We start from the raw sequence: 25,075 nt of genomic DNA, 5'->3' as shown, positions 1-25,075 counted from the left end.
ATAGTGTTAATATATTTGCACTTTTCTTATTTGTCTCAAATAATTATTAATGAAACATGCAAATTTTGCGTGACTCATTCTACTCAAGAAGAGGACTGTTATAAGGCTGCCTGTGCCATCGCTGCCCCCTAAACAGCCTCTGTGTGCCACCTCTGCCCCTTAAATACAATACATTCACTCACTTATTTGTTGGTACATTCATTCACCCATTCGAGGAGCTGAATCAGTGGGACTGCACCGCATTTTAAAAGAGACACTCAAGGAGCCGAGGCGGCTCATATTGTCCCTCTACGTGCGGGCATATATCCATTCCAATTGTTGCAATGACTTTTAGTAAGGCTTCGAAAAGGACCAGTTTCCTATAGCACGCCCATGTCCCTAAAACAGTCCCATACAAGTCAATATATTTCTAGCCAGACACAGGAGTCTCACTTGGCAAACCCCCTTCTAACATGAAATCACCTAACCCGGTCATAAGGTGTTGGCAATAATGAAAAGCACTATATATGTTTGTTGTTAAAGAGTTCCAAATATATATATATATATATATATATATATCTGTCTTAAACAACAATTATATTTATACTGTGTGCACATAGTTCTTTAAAAAGGTATTTTTTTACATTTACAGTAAAACATTAAAAAAACATTAGAAAAATGCGAGGTGTTCATTCCCACGTGGGTCAGAGTCCGTTTGCGGTCACTTTAAGTGGGATGTACTGGATGCAGGGATGGAGGATCAGGCAATAAGGGATTTGTTCCTTAAAATGTACGCTCTGTCACTCATGGCTCCTTAAAATCTTTGTGTTTTTTCGCAAACACATGGGGATGCTGCAGAACGCCCCATATGCATTCACCCCTTATTCTCACCCCCAGCTAAATGTTGCAAGGAGTCACGCTCGGCCAAAAACATCTCCCCGCAGGTAATATACTCACCTCCAGTGTTGGCTCTGCTTGATTGAGTTAATAGAGTGTGCCATTTGAGTTGGTGTAGGAATCAGCGGTCAAGAGTGAGTGAATCGAGTCATTATGCAAGTTCTGTGAGTCGAGTTTTGCATTTAAAGGTTATCCGGGTGCTACAAGCATCTTCTCAAGTTTACTCTTGACATGGTTTCATTCATGTACGTAAAGGGGTTATGTACATTAAGTGATTTGATGTAACGTTTGGTAAGCGGTCTCACCACCGCAGTACGCAACGGGGGGTCCAATCAGCAGGAACTTTGGTTTGCTACTTGGACACCACTTTTTGGGGCACATCTGTGCCCCAAATGTATGTAATGTGTATTTTTTTGCAGATATAAATTATTTTCCTGTTAGCCGGAAATCACTTGGGTCTCAGGTGGGGGACGGCGACATTTTACCAGGTATCCACATACAATTTCATAAGAAAAAAAAAAGGACGACATATAAGTTAATTTCTACACAATATTTTATCAGGCAGATTTACAAAAACAGAATGTTATATAAACGGGTTTCCTATCACTTGTGTGATGTGGGTGATATTTACACATATAGCATGTTTGACAGTAAGGTGCACAAAGAAACCAACTACGGTAGATGGATCGTGGAAAACATCTCCGGTATCCTGACGTTCACAGAACTTATGAGGGCATTCTCCAAGGAACACTGAGGAGCTCCAGTGGGAAATGTAAATCGCCGCATTTGGTCGACACCAACTGACCAGCGACGTAAATTTTCGGCTGCATCTAGTCACAGTCTTTCGAAAACGATTGGGATTCTTCAACAGATCAAAAAGGATTCTAGAAAGTTGGTAAATCCTCAGAAGTCTTTGTGCCGTGAATGAGTTTAAATAAGGTTTGCAAAATGTCATAGAAAAAAGTATTTACAAGGAGCGTTATGTTTCCGAGTTAGCAGAGTCCCCCTGGCTGGGGCTGCTCCGGCACTGTTCTTGGTGCTGTTCTTGTTCATCTGCCTTGGTGTAGATCTCCGCAGGGCTTTCGGTTGCCTCTTCTGTCTCCTTGTTCGATGCTGCGATATTCACGCACGCGACACATCCCTGCGGGTCATAAAGAGAGGATTTTAAATCACCGTGTTGTCACTCGGCTTGGCACATAAAGCGACTCTGAGATCCATCAAGAAACTAACGCGCCAGCCCAGGTAGCTATTAAAATATGGAGCTTGGCTGAGATGTTAGGCATTGGACATACAAACGTCGCCATATTGGAACAGAGATTGGATTACGTTTTCATACGCAGAAAATCTACAGAGTTTTTTCATTTGCTTTACAAAGCATGTCTTTGCTGACAATTTTAAATACACATAAAAAATGAATTATATTTACTTGTGTGTCTATTTCTTGCGGGATTGTCCGATTCCGAATCCACGAATGTACTTCTGCAAGCTCCTCTTTCTGCTCTTCCGTAAACCAGGGCTGTTTGTTCCGCATGGCGGCCAGTTTTTCTAAGTCTTCCTTCAACAGGGTCTCTTTATCTCTGGGGGGGGGGAGATTAAATTAACATATTGTGCATTAGAAAAAAACAAAAAACAGTGTGATTAACTGGACATGCAACCTGTACGCTGGGCAAGCACTAGAGGGGATAGCCAGCCAGTAGCAGCTTGTCCCTTGGGCAACCAGTGAACAAAAGGTTTATGAAGCATCTAAAGCACATCTTATTCATCCATGTCCATGAAGGGCAGGGCTTCATGAGCTAGAATGGCCAAATAAAACAGAGGGCTAGCCCCAAGGCTAAAAGATAGCATGTCCATGTCTTACCTCTCAGGTACCTGGTAGGTCATCATAATAGGTGTAGGTGTACGTTCTATCATCGTCCAGATGGAGTCTCCTGCCGCCTTGGGGAAATCATCAGTTTCCACCACCTCCGGTCGCTTATGCCCCTTCTTGGAGGTATCAGAGGACTTGCTAGCAAAATACTTGCTGCTGTTACTACTCCCTTTAATGTGTCAAAAGAAAAGAAAGCAAATAAATTAAACGACCCCGAGACCCAAAATCTGGCTACATCTTGCAGATTGACCGAATGAAAAATAGGCATTCACACAACAAATTAAATATAAACTGCTCTGTGTTGCTTCTAAAAACGAATACCACCCTTTTGCGAATACAAACCAAACAAAAGATATAACTTGATTAAAATGTCAGGGTCACTCTGGACAAGATAAAGTGGAGGAAAGCACAGAAAAGTTACCTGTAAAACATATTAGAAACATTATCACTTTAGTAAAATACCCAAACAATGGTTAACAAAAAAAAAGAAAAGAAAATGCAGCTGCTATGAGAAAACATTAGGGAAAAAAATGCAATATAATCAGAATTTTAAAAGTCTGAAATATGAATCTTGTTATCAGATTCTGATGATTATAAATAACCAAAAAAAATAATTCTACGTATACAAGGACTGACAAATACGGCTGGCTAAGTAGGTATTTAACGTTATGTGTACCGGTCATGGTGTGAAAAGTCATGAACGTCCCGTCAGCCTAATCGTAATTATGGAAAGTCTCCCACTCACCCATCCAAAATGTTTCATGATTTGATTGTCTTGGATTAGGAAAATCCGTCCCGGCACTAAGCAGTCCTGGTATACAGTTAATTACTTTGATTTTATTTTTGTCCATTGTTTGAGCATTATTTGGCCATGATAATGAATGCCTACTCCCTCACTAAAGGACGTTCTTACCTATTCCACTTCCAGAAGTCCCGTTTGAGGTAGAACCGTTGGACCCAGAGCCCAACGAGCTGGAATTGGCCGATCCGCTTCCGGAGGCTGCGGATCCGGTGCCAGATTGCGAGTCCTCCTGGAGTAATAGATCAAAGAGTTCGCTGGAGGCAGAGTGGCTGTCGTTGTTGCCGCTGTCCTCGGCAGCGTCCGCCTGCAGAGAGAAAAGAGCATATGGGGTAAAGATCGAGCCCGCTCAGAACGCATAATCAGCCACGTTATTTAGGGAAGCTTTAAATAACGATGCCTCCTGCAGGGCACCGGTGACAGCAGTGTTATTTTCACAGAGGCTTTCAAAAGGTAATGGAGAATCAAGCTGCTTTACGGATATCCGAAGCTAGGTCTACATAATTTAGGGGTGAAGAAACCAAAATCAGTCTAGAAAACAAAAAGTTAAATAACTTAAAGAGCCTTGCTAAAATAAGATACCACACCTGGCTCAAGACGTCCTTGGGGGCTGTTAAAGGGACACATGTTAAGGGTGCATTGTCCCTTTAAAGTTTTTTGCAAATTACACAGGGAGATTCTCAAAAATCCCCCGAAATGCACTTGCCCCTCCCCCCAGCTAAATGCCCTGTAGAAGATGCATTCCACCGGTCTAAACCAGTGCGCATGCGTAAAGAATTTCCACTGATTCCAATGGGAGCACTTTCTTGTCACTGATACTTCTGTAGGGGACACTAGACTAACAATAAAGATACTAGAAATCTTACACATTTAATATCCACTTGGCTTTCTGCCTTGGTTCCCTCTGGAGCTTCTACAGGTTTTGGCAGCTCTTCCTGAAGAAGGACTAACTGCAGCGGCGAGCTGCTCCTGGAGTTACTGAACAGCCGTGGATCTTCACTTTGAACCTCCTGCTGTCCCTCAGCTGACATGGGAGACGAGGCTCGAGAGGTTGGGTCCATAAAGTCCGTGGGAATTTGCGACGGCATGCTTTGAGCCGTGGCAGGCATTCCGGTATACGGGTATGAAGTTGGACAGGTATACTGAGGTGGAAAGAAAGGTTGAGGTATCTGTGGGTTCATTTGCGGGTACACGTTGTAGTTGGGGAGAATTACTGCCATGAGTGTACCCATGTACGGAGACTGAAATCCAGGGAACGGCTGTATGTTGTAGGGCATTGATGGTTGTGGCGGACATTCAGGTGCCATGGAAGAGGTGGGGAAATTTCCATTGGCTGAGCTCATGTGTGGAAGAGGGAACCCAGGCATGGGATATGCGGGCTGGATGGGTATCATCACTGGAGGTGGAAAAGCCATGTTTGAGGGGCTTGGATGAGATACTTCAGATGGTGGCCAAGACTGTGGAAGTTGGCCTTGTCTTCTCAGACGTGGAGGCAAATTAGGGTGAGAACCGTTACTGTCTGAGGATTCCATGGGTTTCTGACGTTTATGTTTCCCATGTTTCTTGCCTTTCTTCAAGGCAGCTGGCGTAGTCTGATGTGAAGAATGCTCACCTACAAAAAGAAAAACCCACGGCTTTAGAAAAACAACCAAGCCCATGTATTCTGCGATTGTAAATATTAGTGATAGGCTGCAAAAGGTGAACCAAACTAACATTAAATTAATTCTTCATTAAGGGATGCTCGACAAAACCGTGGGATAGCATGGGCTTGAGCTTGTAGAGCAAAAAGACCCCATGACAACCGCAATACAATAGCAATGCGTGATTCAAATTTCAAATATGGTGCTGTACATATGGTGATGCATAGCGTAAATACTCCTAATAGAACATGGCGTATATGTATTATTGCTGTATGAGCTTCTGGAATAATAACGGTGACAGAAAGCAGAAAAATGTAAAGTGCGTCAAAGTACCTTCAACACCTTGTTCATGAGAACAAACTTTGCTTCTACTGTCTTGCTGGAGGTAGCTGCTGTATGGAGACTGAAGGATCCTCTGCCGAAACCGATCCACATAATTCTGCTCCTCTTTCTGAGTGTGAGCGGATAAAACCTCCTTTGTTAAACCAACCTGCTTAAATTCCTCGGGTGCTACGGAGGACCCCGGGGCTTGGGAGGACCTCATTTCAATTTGTTCGCTTCCACCCGTAGCATCTTCTATGGCTGTGACCTCTGAATGAACACAAGAAGAGAGTGGGACATGTTCACAATGCTACAAAGTACAGCGGAACGCACAAAGTACACCTAGCCTATCATACACTTATAATCTGAAAAGAAAGTGAAAAACAAAAAAAGGAAAAAATGGCGATGGTGGAAAGGGAAAGAAATTGATCTCCACTCCAGCAGATCCATACTGCGTGTTCATCATTCATTAAAAAATATATCTATATATATATACATAAAATGTATTAACAATATATAAGAGTTTATTAGAAAAATCAATTCGTATGAACCCATAAAAAAAATCAGTATGGATTACAACTCTGTGTTTGAGTTTTTTATTTTGGATGATTGGAATAAAAAAAAAAATACAAAAATAGTGAAATTCATGCCATTGATGGTTATTGTAACCAATCTAAGCTTAACAGTCAGACTCAATAAGCTGACAGGTTCCACCGAGGTCATTAGACAGGTTTATTTACTTGTCTAGTTCATTCGCCATAAACAAGAAAAAAAAGATCAGTAGGTGCACACCAGCAAAAAAAAAAAAAAAAAAAAAAAAAAGTGAAATATCTCTGGTTGAGGTGCAACAGGTAGAGTGATCAGAGGATCAATCAATCAAAAAAAAAATCACAAGACAAAATAAAAATGAACTGTGCGCAGTCTAGGATGTTTGCTAAATGTTTTTTTTCACCTTATTAAGGAGGAGGAGAGTGCACACAGTTCATTTTTATTCTTTCCCCACATTGCAGCAAAAAAGTATTTCATTTGGGGTTTTACTGGGTTAGGAAAAATATCACCTGATAGATGATATTGTTCAATTGATATAACCCTTGTTCAATTGATATAACCAAAAGTTAACGTGGAGAGGGGGGAAAGAAAAAAAAAAAAAAAAAAAAAGACAGTTTGTCTGCGTGATCATAAAATTCTAAAGGAATGGAAGCTAATGAGATACCTGACTCGGGTTGTGGAACATGCACAATTGTACTGCTGTAGCTACACTGGCTGGTGACAGAAACCACGCTCATGGCCTTGATGGAAAGGGTCAGATCTGTCAACGGCGCTCCAACCACGGCGGCTGTTGTCTGAGCATCTGTGGTTACCATCGACTCAGCAGATAACTGGCTCGTGGAGATGGGTGCTGTTAACACAGGAACATCTTGCAACGATACAAGACAAATGCGATGACACCGAGTGTGAAGGCAAGTTGTGACAGTCAGCTTTTTGATTTTAGAAAACTCCATAAGTCAAAAACGGACCCAGGCTTTGTATTTAAAGGGGCACCGTGATGCTTGGATTCAAGGGCAACTGTCACGTTCCAGATAATCTTTTCAAGTATAAACATGACACTGATCGCTGTTCTGCTGCGCTGGAACCGCCATCTCGCTGTTGCCTCGTCCCACCCTAGGATCTTTGCGATAGTTCCTAATCATACACTCTCTCTGTAAGACTATGACTTGAGGCACAGATAGAGTCCGTCATGATAAAAGGACAATTTCCTACACGGAAAGTGAGGGTCCTTTACACGGAATGACCGGGCTGGACATAAAAAAACCTTAATTATTGTATAAAGAATAATAACACGACTGGCATGCAGTTTCGTGAGCTACACTCAGTTATGGTTATCTAGATGTGACAGTTGCCCTTTAATGGAGTATTTATGACCGAAAAAAAAAAACTTTTGATATTAAACAAAAGCAGGTACTTTAAAAATTTCCAAATCTGATTCTTCCAACTCTTTAATTCCATCCCAATGGCACTTTAAACTGCAGAAGATCAGAAGATGCCCATTCGGCAGCTGGCTGGACCATCGGCATGGCTGTCAGCGGCTCTTCAAAGAATGCCGGGCATTCACACTACCTGATGTTTAAAGTGCGATGAGGAGAAATACAAAGAGCATTGCAGCAATAGCAAAATATATCTAGAAGACCAAAAACGCCTCATCATCATCATGATGTCCTCATCATACTGATCTTCAAACAGCTCCGAGGAGCTTCCTTCTATGAAGGCTTTTAAGAAGCTTCATTCTGAGACTAATCCTATGGTAACATAATGCCAATGAACGGCGTCCGTACTTTTCACGCTGTTGTCTGGATATTAAAGTCAGATGAAAGCCATCGCTACGACGGTCCGTTTTCTCGTACATAATGATAATCTTCCTGCCCTCGAAACTGGGGCAATGTGTATACAGCGTGCAGGGCAAACTTTTACAGAAACGGGAAGACGTTATCAAATGTGCGGAGGAACACGGTCATCGCGTTTAATCTGCAGAACACCTCATTTACCATTCACACAAACAAACAGCAAGGCACGACAATAACGAATGAACAAGAAACTTACAACCGTGCAACGCCTGGTATCTCAGAAACACTGATCAACAATAAATGATAGCTTCATAAATAAGGACTAACCATACAATGCTCAGTGAATCGTTTGTAGATCAAAGGGCAGAGAAACCAATTTGCACACCTCTCTGGCACTCAAGGGGTCAAAAATGTCCTTTTCTCCATCCCCCGGCTTTGCCTAGACAAAGCTGTATGTCCGCTGCTAGCCAGCTCCAGGACTGGCACACGTGAAAGCCCCAGAGGGCCACATGCATACGCAGAAAGAGCTTCCTACTGGTTTCCTGCCACTGATTGACGGCTTCAAGCAGCCAAAAAGTGCACCTCCCCCCCAAAAAAAACATTGGGGGAGGGGCAATGTGCTGTAGCTCTGGAGCTGCAGCTTCTCCTTGAAATACGTTCTTTATTGTTTTCCTAGAGGCTGAAAAAAACATCTTAACCCCTTAATGACAAAATGCTCAAAATGCATTGTTTTCAAAGGGTTTTGGGACCGCCCTTTGTCTTTAAGGGGTTAAAGTACTTACAAACTAAGTATTCTACATTAGTGGGTATGGGGCACTAAACTGTCCCTTTAAACATGCACATATACAAAAAAAGCACAGGCAAAGATAATCTAAAAAGGGCAATATTTGTCCAACATTTACAAGATGTCAACAAGTCAATGGGGATGTACTTAAGGAAAAAAAGTAATCATAACAAAAGGGAGACCTAAGGAGGCAGGTCACCGGCAGCTTGTAATATTTTTCTCCACTGGTTTCCATTTGCCGGATTGCAGGGTAAAGGAAAGGGATAAAGTTGGCAAGTTAGGATGGCATGCTGGCTACCTATACTGAGTGTGACTGGCAACATCGAGTCATCTAATGAGATGTACAAATGGGTTTTAGGCAGCTTTTTAATAGGACTGTCACGTTTAACCCTTTGAGTAGGAAAAGAGTAACCAATGCATTGTGCTATACAAACAACAACGACACAAAAGTAATAAAACACGCGAACATAAAGATCCAGGGATCAATAAAACCATTCAGGGTAGAGGTAATCAGAGGATCAGAACTGGACTGAATCTCAGATGTCCGGAGTGTGGCCACCATGTGACACAAGACAAGTATCTGAACCATCTCAGAACCTGCTGTGGACGTGGTCCGTAAGCACACGGTCCTGTGGTCTCACTCGGGAGTTTTTTTGGTTTTGTTGATCTCTGGACCATGGATACCGTTATTTTCTTTCATTATTAAATGTAACACCACTCCCTGTTCATGGGTCTTTTTTTTCAGCTCTGTTGTAGGTAACTATCCTTCTATAAAATCTGGATTCTCATAATGCCTGGAGACATGGTGAGATGTGCGCATTAAATATTCCATTATTCTAGTTTAAACATCAATGTATTAGCTGCCCCTTTAAATAACGCAGTGACTTATTCTGTTTAAACTGGCACACTGTAATTCATCTGTTACCTTCATTTGGTTCCTGATGACCCTGCTTGTCATCTTCTGATGAAGACGACGTGGTGTTTGTTGAGGATTCACATTTTCTCTTCAATGCTGGGATGTTGTAGCTCTCCAGATACCTAGAGAACCAAGACCACGTTAACGTTCTGAAACACCCGAAGAAGACTTCTAACAATGAGTTTGAATACATTAGCTTCTGGAGTTTGATCAGCGAAAATATAATTAAAACGTGGTGAACTATTATCGTTCATTTCTAAGCTTAACACACAAAAAGTGCTTTAGCCTTCCAATATTTTAGGCTGTAAAACCTGGTATATTTGTAATTTTCTGGCGAATCATCTGATGTTATTAGAGAGCAAGTCAAAGTGTTACGACGGATATGGAGTAGGGAGTGTAATTTACGTGGAATGGAGTAGGGAGTGTAATTTACGCGGCTATGTTAACGTAGAAGTAAGAATATTTTGCCTTTCTGTAGTACAATGGGCTTTTTGGGGGAAATTCTCGGATATCACCAAACAATGCGTCACCTGATAATACTGTCCACGCAGTTGATCTGCTGGTATGAGGGTAAGTGTTGCCCCTTTCTCGATGCATCGCAAGACGAGGCAGCCTGTCCTTCAACGGCTGCATTTTCCTGATGCGGTCTCAAGAAGATATTTGTATTTGGCTTTACTGTTTAAGAAGAAGAAAAAAAAACACTTTGTTAAGTTTGCTGATCAAGTCTAGAAATAACATCTGAAGTCATCAACTGAAATGAATCCAGAACAAGCGCAAAAGACACAGATGGGTCGTGTGATCTGAAAGGGGATTTCAGAACGGTTAGATCTTAAGGGTGGTGAAGGGAGAGTCTAGAAGGGCACAACTCTTAATCCATCATTCTTCTTCTTCATGTCAATACTTCCCAAGAAGCAGAAACAAGACCAACATCTCTGCTTCCATTAGGAGAAAATTTCTTTTTTTTCCTTTTTAAACCAACCAATGTAGCATTTTCCTGTAACTGTTATTTCCGGTAACCTTTTAAGCACGAGAAAACTTGTTTAAAGTTAACCTAACTGATGAAAACGCAAGCGACCCAACGATCTCCTCACCTTTCTGCACATCCTTGTCCAACACATCTCGCTTCTTCTGGACCAGTTTGCTTCTCGTATCTATATACACTTGTTGCCCCAGATTCTTGATGCGATTGATGTCTGTACAGACTTGTTTTAACGTCATCTACAACAAAACAAAAGCCAAAAAAAAGGGAAATTAATTCATAAGCGTGTAAGCAGTCATTTAGAAAGTGACAAAACATTTCACTAGTTAAACCAAATATATTATTTTTAATTTATTAATATATAATGATACTAATATATGTAAAAATGGGGGGGGGAAACAGACTAGCATTTTCTTGAAAATAAACCTTTTATTTAAATAAGAGCAATTAGCAGGAACAGGTATGATCTACTCAATGTTCATAGTAAGAAATAACCGAAGGCTGAGATTACCAGTTCCTTGTGGGTCTCGTCCACGCAGTTTCCATTGGAATCGCTGGAAGAAGCTATGCTTATATAATGTTCGTAAGATCCATTGCTGCCCAGGCTGCCGTATCCGCTGGATCCGTTGTTATGAACGGGCTAAAAAAATAAATAAAAATAAAAAATACAAATTTTTGAGTGATACCGACGCAAAAGACTAAGATATTAAACATATATTATTACGTATATTATAAACCGTAATAGCATATATTCTATCCTACAGCTATCCTGCAGAAATAAAGTATATAACACTAAAACGTGGCTTCTGAGAAAGTCTAATTTAAATATACATGCAGGCTAAACACTATATTTAGGCATCATTCATACAGATAATATAAAAACTACAAGAGGGCTTATTGGCTAAAGTAGGGATTTGCAGTACATTTGTCATGTTGAATCGATGATGTCATTATCCATTGGGAATTTTTTTTTCTGGTCGCGCAAGGAATTAACAGAGTAAACAATTAAAAGGATGTAGATGGCCCTTTTTTCTGTAACCGCTGAATTTAGTGAAGATTTAAAAAAAATAAAAAATTCTCGCCCGTAACTTCCAGAAGAGGCAGGGAAGCTGCAGTGAAAAAGCCATGTGACGGATGAATCAGCCAGCAATGGCTGTGCGTTGGTCAATGACCGCTACATATTTCTATGGCATCCCATTGAACAAAAGATTTTTTAGCAGGTCTGTGCTGTATAGTAGTGATGTAATGTTCCATTCTTTCTCATAGAAAGCAAATTATCTTTCACAATGGCGGAGGGGGGGGAGAAAAAGAAAGCGAAATAGCTTTCAAAACCTACCTCACAAAATTATGGTGGCCTAAATAAATCCTCAATGGTTTTCCCGTTCGAATAAAACAGGAAAACGTCTTTATTAAACAGGACGGTCTCAGCATATTTTATGTATGTAGGATTTCATTTGTATCAATGTTAAGGCCCCAAAGTAAAAACATCAAGGGGCCGGGAAACAATGAAATGCTAATGCGGCTCAAGAAACTGTTACCATATTTTAGCTCCTTTGTCAACAGGATAGAGATCGTTCAATCCAAATATAAAACAAGGACGTTTCATTAACATCTTGGTTTTAAATTGCCGAGCAGAAGCACAGCGTATGAGCATCTCATGCAACGTACTAAAGTCTTGCCCTTTAAATTGATCCGTAACTCACAACTGACCAATAATCCCGATGTTATCTCCGATCAGACTAACCAACTCGTTCATCCTAGACCGCGCTCTGCAGCTCAGCCCCTGCCAAGCTCATTAAAACCGTCAATGGATCATTAATGATGTTCTGAAGATACCGCAACAGTCAGAGGTGGCGAGTTCCTCCACGTTTCAGCTGCTCGTGGTCAAAGCACGTTCGAATCAAATTAAGAACGAGATTCATATCACGATACCGTAGAGTTTAGATTGAGTGGGAGATTACATGGTCGTCATGTCAGTTAGATAGAGGTCTTTCTTAACAGTATAAGTAACATTTCCGTTTGTATCCCTCACCTGTAGAAGAACCTTGTAGATCTGCCCCTGGAGCTCTTTAATCTCTTTGTCCACATTGATAATTTCCCGGCTTCGAGCAGCAAACACATCTTCGTTCAGAGGACCCCTGTGAGAAGCAGAAGCAAAAACTTCAGTTTAAAATGAAGCAGCGTGTAGATATTCTTCTACGGAACGCAAGACCTTAAAGCCAGCAGGGAATTAAAGACTAAAATATATCATACAAAAATCTGCTAAATGTATCACTTTAAATCATTCATTCCCCCAAAAACTCAGGTGCCCCGTCGAACGAACAGCTAATAACGTACGTTCTGACTTTATGGCGCCCGATGATGAAAGCCACCTTCCTGCTCCAAGGGTTGACGAAGCTGGACCAGCTGGTATCGAGCGTGATGTAGTCCCCGTTCTGCGTGCAGAATCTGATTGGCGAGTGTTCAAACGGCGGCTGCCCGGCGTACTTCAGGACTACGAAAAAACGGAAAAAAAGCACAATAAATCCTATTGTATGAAGTATTCCAGAGCGAACGTACCACAACTTTGCTATTTTGAAAGCGAGTGATATCCAAGTACAACAAGTATGTATAGACTGCAAAGAAAATTATGAACGTGAGCTTTGCTGCCCAAATCTTCTTATATGAAGGCCTATGTGTTTTCGTTATGGCGTGTAATAAACATGTTTACAGAAGATGATCCAGGTATTTCCTTTAAATCAAGCGAAAACATCTTTTTTGAATCAGTTATGTAAAGAAAAAGAATCCATAGCTGTTTGTTTGCACACGGCTGGAAAATAGATAACCTCGGCCAAGCAACAAACGCTTACACGTCAACACAATCTATAAATTAATCGACTATTCGAACGCAGAAGGGAAAATATCTTGGGGGTCTTACTTTTCCTGTGCATGGCCAGCATCAAAGGACGATCCTCGGGGTGTATATACATCAAAACGGAGGTTCCGACCAAGTCCTGGGGCAGGCAACCCAGTAACGGGACGGCCCTGAAATCAGGTGAAAAAGCAAAGCATACGTTGTGACAATACTGAATATTACAAAAAATACACAGAAAGGAGCGCACAACCTAAAAAGCTACACGCTATATATATATTCAGATTCTCGTACCTATCATCTACTTCAAGAAACACGCAGCCTGGCGTGTGAGTTGTTGTGAAGATTCTTTTGTCTAGAGGAATTCTGGGAGCTGAAAAGTTAGAGTGAAAAACAAACAAACAAAAAAGAGTAAATAAGAGAAAAATAACAATCAAGAAACGAAACCAAGCTCCTGCTATGTGAAGACTAGACTTTGGCGGGTGACTGAGGTTTAGACGTGGACTTCGACATGATAGCTAGATCTGACAATTAGGCTTCAGTTTAACAAGAAATGTTAATACAAAATACAGATTTCTTTGTCACCCACCACTGACGTCCAACAGGCTGATTTTACCTTCATATCCCGAATGAATCTTTTCTACCAACGCAAGACAACACGGCTCTGGTTCGACATCGGGAGAGGTTCGCACCCTGACCGAATAGGGCGTCATCCTATAAGGATTATAGCGGAGTTCATGGTCCCGATCTTTACCACCCCTAGAAAAAAAACAGAAAATCAAACCATTAATTCTATGCAGTCACACAGAGCTGCCAATGAACAGGATACCATCAGAGTGTTTCTACGCCCTGCACTATGTATTCACAAACACAGAAATGGAATAGAAATGGAGTCTGGGAGAGCGCAAGTCTGAAAAAAACGGAAAAGTTGGGCAAGGGTCTTGGGCGTTTTACTCTGACCATAGCTACCAACAGTCTCAACAGCCACACTTTCATCTCGGCCAGTCACCAAGACAACTGGCAACCATGCATGTGCAACTGATCTTGGAAGCCATTAGACGCTGGCAACCTGAAGCGAATCAGTCGAGAATCCATCGTACGGACAATTTCTAGTTACTCGGTGGAAGAGTTGGCGCACCCGGCACAGCGAGATCCTTGCATGCATTAACATTCAGTGAAAACCGGTCATGGAGTAAAGTCGCCCTCCTAGCAGGGCGGCAGGCAGGAAGCCTGGGGTATTTAAATAATACAAGCAGGTTTTAAATTCAGGAAACGCAATTGGAATATATCCTTTTGAAAGAGTTTTAAACGCTTGAAACGGAGAGAGAGAAAGTCAGCGCAGCATGAATGGCAGGCCGCCCCGTGGGGCTCTTTAGCCTTTCCACCGCTGCGGTGTTGACATTTGGAGCGTAGAAAAAAAATAAATAATGAAAAGAAAAAACTAAGAATATTAAATAAGGATTTTCAGCATTGTGATCGTGGGGAAGCATGTGAAGTGGGATGAAGACACAGGTTACTCTAATCCTTTCAGGATCGTTTAACTGCATCAGACAGACAGAAACCTGATCGTTACTTAATCACACACACAACAGACAAAAAAAACATTATATTCCCGCTTATCCTCGTTCTGGATCTTTTATGCACTTTTTTTTTAATTAAGGAAAGGATTAGCAACACAAAAACGGTCCCAGATATTTAAGAAATGCTATTAAAAGACAAGAGCACTATGAAAGGGACCCCCCAGCACATCCGCACATTAAAAATGAGTAGGGGGGGGTCTCTACATTTTCATGGTGTGCTCCTTGCAAATGCATGGGGGATTCTCGAGTCCCTTTGCCTGCTCCCCTAGCTATTTTCTGTGCATTATATACTTACTTATGAGATTGCTTTCCTACCACTGATTGGCTGCTTGAAGCAGCCAACCAGTGATGATAATTGTTGGACCAGGGAGGAGGAAGGCAGCTGCAGCTTCTCCCGAAGTTAAGTACTACTTAATATATATTTAAGGAATGCATATTAAAGTACTCAGTACAGTAAACCATTCCTTAAACAAAGGGAAAAGAGTACGGTTCCACCTCTACACGTACTGGTATAATAATGAATAGCGGTGAACGCACCACAAAATTACATCATAAAATATCAAGTATTACATAAGCCAAGCACTGAAACGCTGCAGCTCGGGATTTACACGAGGATTCCTTCCCTGGCTCAGTATGTAACAAAATACACATCTCCATTTAATTAATGCCGTGTGGATTAAGATCTGCATACGTTGTATACCCCTGACTGTGGTCCTCATACAGAGGCACAGGGAGAATCTCAGCCATCATTTTATCAGGAATTGGGGTCCAATTGTTTGCGTCCCCCTGATGTGTGCTCAGCCTATTGCTCTGTGTGAAACGCAGTTTTTATGTCCCCATCTGACTAATGAAGATCTATAAGGGGGGACCTAAAATCAGAGCTCAGTGATGTAGGAAGGCTTCAGCATTCCCGTCTCTTGGGCGGATTTCATAGAGAAATGTTTGCCTTCTTACTGGTGGCGTATCTTGGCCGGAAACTGCCCCAGAAGTGGAGTGAGTTCACAATGGAGGCCGTGCCAGCTAGGTACAGCGGTCCACAGTGGGTACGGGCCAGTTACAGGGGAGATCTCTGGTCTTTCCAAGCGGCCCATGGAGCAGTGCTGCGCCGGAGGGGCTGCCTTCCCCCTAGAACTGCCACCCTACTGAAAACAGTAAAACTATAGCTGGGGGTATCTGCAAACGCACGCACAGGCACAAGGAGAATAAAACACCCAACTCAATAGAGACACAGGCAACGGGGTCCAGAGCTCCCAAAGTGCATACAGTAAGCTTTCCAGGCAATGTACTGATACTGTTATTTTATGCTTTTAAAAGCTTACCTTATCCTGCAGAAAAAGGATTTCACTTGCGTATATTCATACATCGATGCTGCAAAAATAAAAATATACATTATTTGTCAACGGAAACAATGTGTAGGACAATGACTGTCCTATACAGTCCCAGGATCCCTGAAGATCTGAGCACAATTTTAAGTTGCTGTCCATCCAACCCCAGGGCTTTCTAGTGAAGCATCAGACTATGGAGGAACTGCGCTGCAGCTTCTCCTAAAACCAAGTCCTGAGATTCAGTGAACACATATTGAGAGTAGCCCTTTAAATCAAGATTGACTTTTGATCTCAAGCCCAAGAGTTACTCCTTACAGGTCTACACTACGGTCACGTACACCGGACCGAAGACCTGCATACTGCAAATAAAGGAGACGCGAGGACCCATCCTTTTATGATTACCTGTCTCTGTACCTATATTCCAGGGCAGCAGGTGAGACTGAGTCGTGTGTTTGTAGAAGACGCTGACGTCCTGAGGAGCTAGAAGTTCTACAAATCTCGAGGAATCCAGCAGTTTCTTCTTGCAGTTTAAGATGTAAGCCGCTTGCTCGGAGATGTAAACCATTTTTCCGGTTGTCAGAGAAAACACAATCACAAACGTATCCTGAAAGTTGAAGTCGAAACGACGAAGATTTGGTTACTTTTATGTTACGAAAGTTTCAAAATAAAACTAAACCCACAAGGTGACCCACATCAGGCCATCACCCCAGACAGCGACTATGCTGCAGGAGAGTTAGAGTTCAAATACAACTAGAGAACTGTTACCTACCCCTGCCAAGGTATGGGTTTAAAGAATACGTATGAAACGCTAACCAGTCTCAGTACCGTAGATATTAAATGGCGGAGTTAAGCAGATTAGCTGATCACGCATCACTCAATCGGTTAAAACTAGTAAATGGTATTTTTTTTTTTATTCATACCGTGTTCTTCGGTGGGTGTTCAGATGTAATGGTTTCTAAATCTTCGATCGTGTGTACCGATGAATCCACTCGAGATGTCCCGTTGTCCCCGAGGACCTGGAAAAATGCGCTATTTGCTAAAGAATGAGAAGAAATGATTTATTACAAAATCTACATACGTAAAAAATTAAACTGAGAAAAGAAAAAAAAAGAAAACCAGAGACCGGAATAGGAAAATATTGGAATTCCGCACAATTTTAACCACACATGCCTGAGACAATTCTACTAAATCGCCCCGGCCATAAACACTTATTTATTATAGGCAAAAGGCATATAAATTGGGAGTTCTAGGTTCTCCGTGGAGAGCGGGTGGCTCACCTTGGACCTGCCGGACACACTTCAGCGCGTAGTTCAGAGCATCTACGGTGCTTGGTTTGCTGCGACTCATCTTCTCGGAAGGCAGGCGCCGCTTCATCTCCTGCACCATACTCATCAGCTCCTTGTGAGAACGAACTCTTTCCATTTGTTCACTGTACAAAAAAAACAAAACAAAAAACACTTTCTTAATTGGAAATTATAGAACAAAAGTTCTTATACAAAAAGAATCCTACAAGCAAACTTAACCCATGCATTCTGCTGAGGGCAATCAAGCAGATCTCGTTCAAAGTGCCACCTACATCATGAATATAGCTTTACGAGTTAGCTAATTAGACCAATTTGTTCTGCACGTATACGGGGGAAGCATAGTTGATCTATACATCTTGATAGGAATTCTGGTGCTACTGCTTACCTGTTGTTGCTGCTTCCGGTTGATTTGCTTGGTCTCCTGAAAGTACAGTTTGATCTCCTGCTGGGCTCGTTAAGGTGGGAATCGGTTCCACTGGACTCGTGTCCATTGCAGTCATGCCCACTCGACTCGTTGCCATTAGACACGCTGGAGTGCAGCTCCATGTCCTCCTGGTTCTGCTCCCCCATAGCTTCACAGCCAAAAGTCTTTTCTGGGGGGCTCTCCGCTTCGGACCGCGTAGCCGCAGACCACTCCTCATTCTGGATCAAGTCCTCGTTTTGAGGTTCCGCCGTCATCGTTGTGAATTGTTATAAAGACGACAGGCTACTTACCATGGCCCCCAAGTGCTGACGGGGCCGCACTAAATAACGCTTGTAGATTATCGCTGTTCAGTTGTGCACATTTACGCGGCGCGTTACTCCTTGACAACGATGGCTGGGCTTTATCAGTTTATGAATTGGGATTTTCCACATGTGTGACATTTGTTTTTATCCTTTTCACACATGTGCTTTTAAACTGCGATTTGTGGTGTAAAAACAGGTCAGCAGCTCCTACCTGGAGTAAGACAAAATATTCCAAACGTATAATTAGGTGCTATAAAACACAACGAAGATTAACAAGCAAATGGCATGGTCTCCTCGGACTGTAAGAGCTCTTAGAAGATCTTTTCATAGGATGCGGAAGGACTACAACTTCTGATGACATTTACCTTTTTAAAATAAAAGGTTGTGAGACTACATGTAGCGTGTGCACCGGGCATTCCGAGTCATTCCATATCACGGTTTCAACACGCAAGAACTCTGGCCGACCAACAACTTCGCCACCTTATGCCTCGATCACAGGTCCTTCCTGCCCCCCCCCCCCACAACGTGTTCAAAAACATGAGTTTGGTATTAAAGAATTTTGTAGGTTTGGCCTTTTTTTGGGACAGCTTGGATGAGTTTCATTTAAAAACTTGCAAATCGGCTCACACCAAGAACATATCAGGCTGGTGAAGCTTAGTAGCTCATAAATCTGTGACCTATTTTTATTTAAACACCTTAAAGGAGAAATACCTCCACATCCAAATTCCCTCCAGCCGACCCCAGACCCCCCCCCCAATACCGGCATCACTGAAATCAAGGATTTGGAACAAGTTCTCCCGTTAGCGGATAAATCTCTGCTTTGGTACAAGAGAGTCCCCTGAGAACCAACGCTTCTCCTGGACCAACATCAACAGAGAAGACCGACTCTTCTCCATCAAACTCTTCGCAGAAGATGCGGAAACGATGGCAGCGCTGGGTTATTCACCTCTCCGGCATTCACAAAGTAAAATTATGCATCGTTATAATTAGACTACTCCGCATTTTAACCAAGTAACCCCCCCCACGTCCTTTCAGTTCATCAAAGCCTGCGTAACGAGTCTTCAGATGTCTACCCATCACCACCTCCGAGACGTTACATAACACAAAGGACTCGGCTCATTCACAGAACACACGGGCTTTTCAGCATTTTAAGGTAAAGCGTAATTTCTAATAATGTTCCTCATTACCGCTGCCGTGACGTTTGTGCATACGATGAGAAATGTGCCCCCAGACAGCCCGACGAGAACCGTAATGATTGTAATTAGGACATTATGGGGCGGCTAGAATGAATCCAAAGACATCCGGTATTCACGGCTTCTGTATTTGGCAATCTCGGCATCAATTTTCCGCAATTTTCTGCTCGGCGTGTAGCATTACAACCGAGTTTTCCTCATCTATACGCGGGACCGGACGGCAAATAAGAATAATAAAACAATGGCGTGTAACGAAATAATGAAAAGTCTAGAATAATCAAAAAAGTGGAATAATGCCGCGTGCGTCACCAAACGAAATAAGGTCTTTCGGGACAGTAATTGTGGAACGTAATAAATAGCCACTAAAAGAGCCAATCGGACGACGTGACTTCATCCGGCTACTGATTGCGGAGCGGCTCCCGTCTTACTGTACTTGGCTCGTTGCTTCGGCCACGTCGAGCTTCGTCAGCCGCACCCAATGTCTGAACATACTGTACAATTGTCAGCGAGCCAACTCATACAGTACACTTTCTGCCGACACTCACATTCTAGTCCACGTGAGTCCTACACCCGGTACATAGTGCGCTCCGGCACAAGAGTCATGTTTCTTATCCGCGTGAATCAGCGTCGCTACTTCTCTAGATTGTAAGCTTGCCAGCCGAGCCCTCTTTACCTAAATGTGTTGGTTTGTCTTAGTCTGCCAGTTCTGGTTTTGGAAGGTATGGAGTGTAAGAAGCGCTGCGGAGAGCGTTGGCACCATATTAAAAAATAAATAATAATGCGGCTGTTATTGTTCTTGACCATGGGATTCCCAAAATCATTGGTCAAACTTAAAGTGGAACTTGCACCCTGAATACTTATACCGAATGTGGAAAACATTGGACTGGCTCAGTCTTAATTACCCAGTCAGACACTCTGACTAATGAGAATCTAGAGAGGAGCGGACTTCATTAGCATTGCCGTAAAGCATCAGCTCGGTGTGGTGTTTGGGAAAGCCATCCGAAATATCACATTACTGACAGCAGCCTCCAGATAAAGATTGTTGGAACAAAAGGAGATAAAACTGGGTTTTTGTAAATGCCAAATGACATTCAGTGCTGGGGGGGGTGGTTATACTACTGTATACAGTGCTGGGGGGGTTATTATACTCAACCCCGGACACCCGATAGAGTTTATACATTTTGAACACGCATACTCCTGGATGCCGGGCATGGCTCTCGGCGAATTTGGGTCAGAGCTCCTTTAAATGGAACTGCTAGTTGCTCTTTTATATCCATCAGAGAGATAAACAGACATTTATATATATTATACACAGATATGTAGAACGCCTCGTAAAGTGTTTTTACCGGACACATACCTGCCCTACCTGTACGCTGTTTATTATCACCCCTGGCTAGTTAGGTAACAGGGTTTCGAGGTTATTGTACCAGGTTTTTTTGTTTATGATAAAATGTTCTACCTGTTCTCTGTTCCGCAGCACGCCTCGCCACGTGCTCCAGTACCTGCTTGGCATTTAATAACAAAAGTGTGGCGAAAGAGCAGTAAACAGAGCGGGACAGAGTGTTCAGCGCCACGGGGTGTGTACGGTACGGCGTTACGCAACCCGCCATCGGAACAGATAGCCGGGAAATGCCGATCTGCTGCCAGCTAACACACCGTTCTACCCAGCCAAGTCACAGGTCAGGAACGACCCGCTGTAACAGCCCCCAGCAGATAAGGGGGAGCAGTCTCCTTCTATGACTCAGAAATCTATTACTAAGAACGGATCAGGCCACCCGCTGACGAAGCCCTTGTAGATGGCCACAAAAACCCCACCACGAGCTCGCTGTGACCAACGGCACAAAGGACTTGAGGCATCCGTACCACCCATAGACCCATCGCTCATCAACGCGTCCCGTCTCTGGGACACAACGGAGGAACCCCAATGAGCAACCTACAACAAAAGGTGGTTCTGGGTCTAGTGACTGAACGGGGCAGGAGACCAACAGGAGCATCAAAGCTACAGACCACGGGATTTTAGGACCGTCCAGCACAATAGCGGGGGTTTAACAAGAGATTACTACTATATTTTCTTTATATAGCGCCAACAGATTCCATAGCGTGTCTTACAGTCCATACATTCAAATGGAGTAGACAGACTAAGAAATAGATACATTAGGTAGAGAGGGTCCGGCTCACAAGAGTTTACAATCTAGAGGGATCCTTGTTAAGTTGAAAATTAAAATAAAAAGTGATTAAATTGATAAAGTTCAACTCATCTCCGTAGTAAGGCAAAGATGTTAGGAGAAGATGGGATGGGCGCCCTGCATTCTCTCACAGATCCAGCAGGGGGCGCTAGCGAGGAGCCCCACTGTTACCATCGGGGCAGTAAACCTGCCTGATGAGATTTAAATCTTCTGATGAGCGCCTCACGCTCAAAAACAACAAACGATCCAAGCACCTATAAGAAGCTAGTCAGAGAAGCGGCTGCCAGCTGCCCCGAGAAGCGGCTGCCACCTGCCCCGTCCGGATGTGGCCCCCCCACTGACGTGTGTACACGATAAGTGAAACACATGGAATTTGGGCTTAAAAACCCCCGGGCGTCAGTAACCCGGTATGAAGAACATACAATGTGCGGCGCCTTCTGCCGTGTCACCAATTACAATTTGCCTAATATACATTTCAGCGGCCGTCGAGCCCTACAGCCACTCGCACCCCCTCGTCTCAAACTGATGAATTACTAGTTTGGGGTCACTCAGCTGTTTCCATGGAAACAAGGAAATTTCTAGTGGTAACATAATTGCAAAAAGGTTTCTAACGATCAATTAGCCTTTTAAACTTAAATCAGAGACCACAACAGGGAGTGATGGGAGTGATAAAGGAGTGCTGGGAGTGATAAAGGGCCTCTGCGCCTATTAAGATATTACATTTAAAATCAGCAGTTTTACTTTACTGAGAGTAGTAGATAAGTGGAACAGCTTCCCAGCAGAAGTGGTAAGGGCTAATACAGTAAGGGAATTTAAACATGCAGGGGATGGGCGTACGGCTGCTGAATCCAAGACCAACCGCCGGACGGTTCTTATCTACTAACAAATTCTACTTGGCTCAGAAATTAATGCAACTTTATTTTATTCCCCTCAAAAAAAAAAAAATTACACATTAATCACTAAGGAAATTAAGATTTTTTTTTTTCCAACTATCATAACTATTATTTTTGTCTATTAAGAGGTTTTACGGGTAATTTAAGTAATTTGGGGTTTTCTTGTGCTGGAGGATATCAGTGATTAGCGCCGTGTGGAAAGTGCTGATGCGGATCGCTTGCCTCGTCTGCCGTGTACAAAGCGTGTGCTCTCTGGAAAAGCATGTCTGATTCACGTGAACTGCAAAGCTGGAGAGTTACTGACTGCTGGCCAGCCAATCAGCAGCGCGAGCTGCACACAGCCATTCCCATTGGCCCTGAGCAAAGTGCCTGTATGTAACATGTGTTTGGCACCGTCTGCCACCGTGCCGGGGGCTCTAAAGACCCCGCCGCGCCAAGCAGCACGACTCTATAGACTCTGGGACCTACGGAAATATTAAAACAGCTAAACAACTTCCTCACCTAGGAGCCCCAACCTCAAAGAAACCGCAAAACACCTTAATGCCCGCAGCTAATACTCAAAGAAACCAGCACCTTATACACAAGTACCAAACACTCTGTGAGGTCAAGCCATGTAGCTACTACTATTTCAGGAAGCCGTGCAAATATAAGGCTGATGAGTTATTAAATAGAACAGGAATGGGGAAACAGGCGACATTTAAAGTAAGGAGAATGACATCCTCAGGAGTCTCTTTTACAGAGAGCCCAGGGTGGGGGGGTAATACACGGGCTGCGAGGCATGTTGTCATGTGTCTCCTCCATGCCGGCCACATGAGGCAGGGAGCCACTGACGTCCTCATTGATCCGCAGCGAGGAGCACACGGGCAGCACATAAGTCTCTAAAGCCGAAGCCTTATAGCCACCGGCTGGGTCTATTCACCAAAGCCACGCCAAAAACATGCCATTCACAGGGAACATGTTAAGAGGGGGGGGGCAACAAGTCATTTAGTATTCTCTGCACCATTAAATACACATACGTGTTCACACATAAACCACACAGAACATATGATGCAGGATTTAGCATGTTTCATGTGCATAACACGCAAAAGAAGAAGTAATACACAGATTATCATACAGTTGCCACAAATATAATGCAGGGGGTAGATTAGGGGTATTTCACACATGATTTGCCCACTGGGTGGGGTACGGGGTATATTCACAGCGCACACGCTGCCCCTGGGTATTAACTTCTACAGTCACTAGGAGCAGTATCGACAACGCGTATGAATGAAATTGCAGGGACACCAGCAGCGGGGTATCTACAGTAGGGCGAGGGCAATTACTGCCCACCAATGAATGCTTTACACCCAGCGGACACCTTCTGGCTGTGTACAGCGCTGCGGAATCTGTTATGATTAAGGTTATAATACTGGGGTAAGGGGGAGACGCATTTAAATTGCTTATATATAAGAGGGGTACGGTTCCCACACAATTACAGGGGGTGCAGTATACACATGAGATGCCCCTGCTGGGGTAAGTGGAAGGGGAGCAGCGCAGATGATGCCCATACTGAGGAAGGCAGATACAGGGCAGTGCGGAGTGGGGTACATACATCATCATCAGGGCAGTTAGAGGGGGGTACATATATAATGATCAGGGCAGTTAGAGGGGGGTACATATATAATGATCAGGGCAGTTAGAGGGGGGTACATATATAATGACCAGGGCAGTAAGAGGGGGGTACATATATAATGACCAGGGCAGTTAGAGGGGGGTACATATATAATGACCAGGGCAGTTAGAGGGGGGTACATATATAATGACCAGGGCAGTTAGAGGGGGGTACATATATAATGACCAGGGCAGTTAGAGGGGGGTACGTATATAATCATCAGGGCAGTTAGAGGGGGGTACATATATAATGATCAGGGTAGGGTGAGAGGGTAGATATCATTATCAGGGTAGGTGGATTCTGTACTGATGGGAATAAATACAGGGGTACGTGGATACAAGGCAGATGAAGTCCCCATTCAAAGCGGGGCAGTACATGGATACTACCGGGGTAGATCGGAGGGTGCAGGGCAGATGAGGTGCCCACACAAAGGTACAAGTAGGGTATATGCGAGGCGCCCTTACCCGACTGCCAGGTCCCCGCGGAGTTCATGAAGCCGTTACCAGACGCGGAGAAGACAAGCTGCCGTTCACACTCCGAATCCCGACTGACTCCCCATATTCTCAGCGGCCGCCTTGAAATTCACACACAACACACATTCACCGTGCAACGTGACAGGACCACACCCGCTGAATCCCATTGGCAGGCTCTGCAAGCCCTCCGCCTTTCCATTGGTCGGGGCGGGGCTGAGATGTATTGTGAAATCCGACCATTGGTGCTGCATCCGAGAGACTCGAGCGCTATCACCTGGCTGTGCACGTTACATTAAGGCCTAGATCAGGTCTTCTGGAGGGGGCGGGGTAATGGCAAAGTCACGCCCATCCCTGTTTACCCAACCTCCT

At 43.4% G+C, this 25,075-nt stretch overlaps 1 protein-coding gene across 3 annotated transcripts; it reads right to left on the bottom strand.

Moving 5' to 3' along the window:
• Window positions 1-1,417: 1,417 nt before the first annotated feature.
• On the bottom strand, window positions 1,418-24,857 carry PER3 (period circadian regulator 3). Of its 3 annotated transcripts, none has more exons than XM_053452025.1 (22): window positions 24,698-24,857; window positions 17,970-18,521; window positions 17,558-17,709; window positions 17,201-17,316; window positions 16,683-16,884; window positions 16,275-16,323; window positions 13,992-14,134; window positions 13,670-13,748; window positions 13,442-13,548; window positions 12,862-13,018; window positions 12,557-12,662; window positions 11,036-11,164; window positions 10,637-10,763; window positions 10,076-10,220; window positions 9,555-9,667; window positions 6,717-6,920; window positions 5,516-5,773; window positions 4,409-5,154; window positions 3,657-3,849; window positions 2,735-2,912; window positions 2,303-2,453; window positions 1,418-2,017 (listed from the first exon to the last, which is right to left on the bottom strand). In XM_053452025.1, the coding sequence occupies exons 2-22, from the start codon at window positions 18,260-18,262 to the stop codon at window positions 1,856-1,858; spliced, it is 3,810 nt and encodes a 1,269-aa protein (XP_053308000.1). In that variant the 5' UTR covers window positions 18,263-18,521; window positions 24,698-24,857; the 3' UTR covers window positions 1,418-1,855. The 3 variants fall into 3 exon arrangements, with proteins under 3 accessions (XP_053308000.1, XP_053308002.1, XP_053308001.1); XM_053452027.1 differs by having other exon boundaries at window positions 6,717-6,902; XM_053452026.1 differs by having other exon boundaries at window positions 16,695-16,884.
• Window positions 24,858-25,075: the final 218 nt, after the last annotated feature.

This window comes from Spea bombifrons, chromosome 12 (assembly GCF_027358695.1).
Source record: "Spea bombifrons isolate aSpeBom1 chromosome 12, aSpeBom1.2.pri, whole genome shotgun sequence".
NCBI classification, from domain to species: Eukaryota; Metazoa; Chordata; class Amphibia; order Anura; family Pelobatidae; genus Spea; species Spea bombifrons.
Note: the sequence above shows the minus strand (reverse complement) of the source record. Positions and strands in the feature narration are given on the sequence as shown.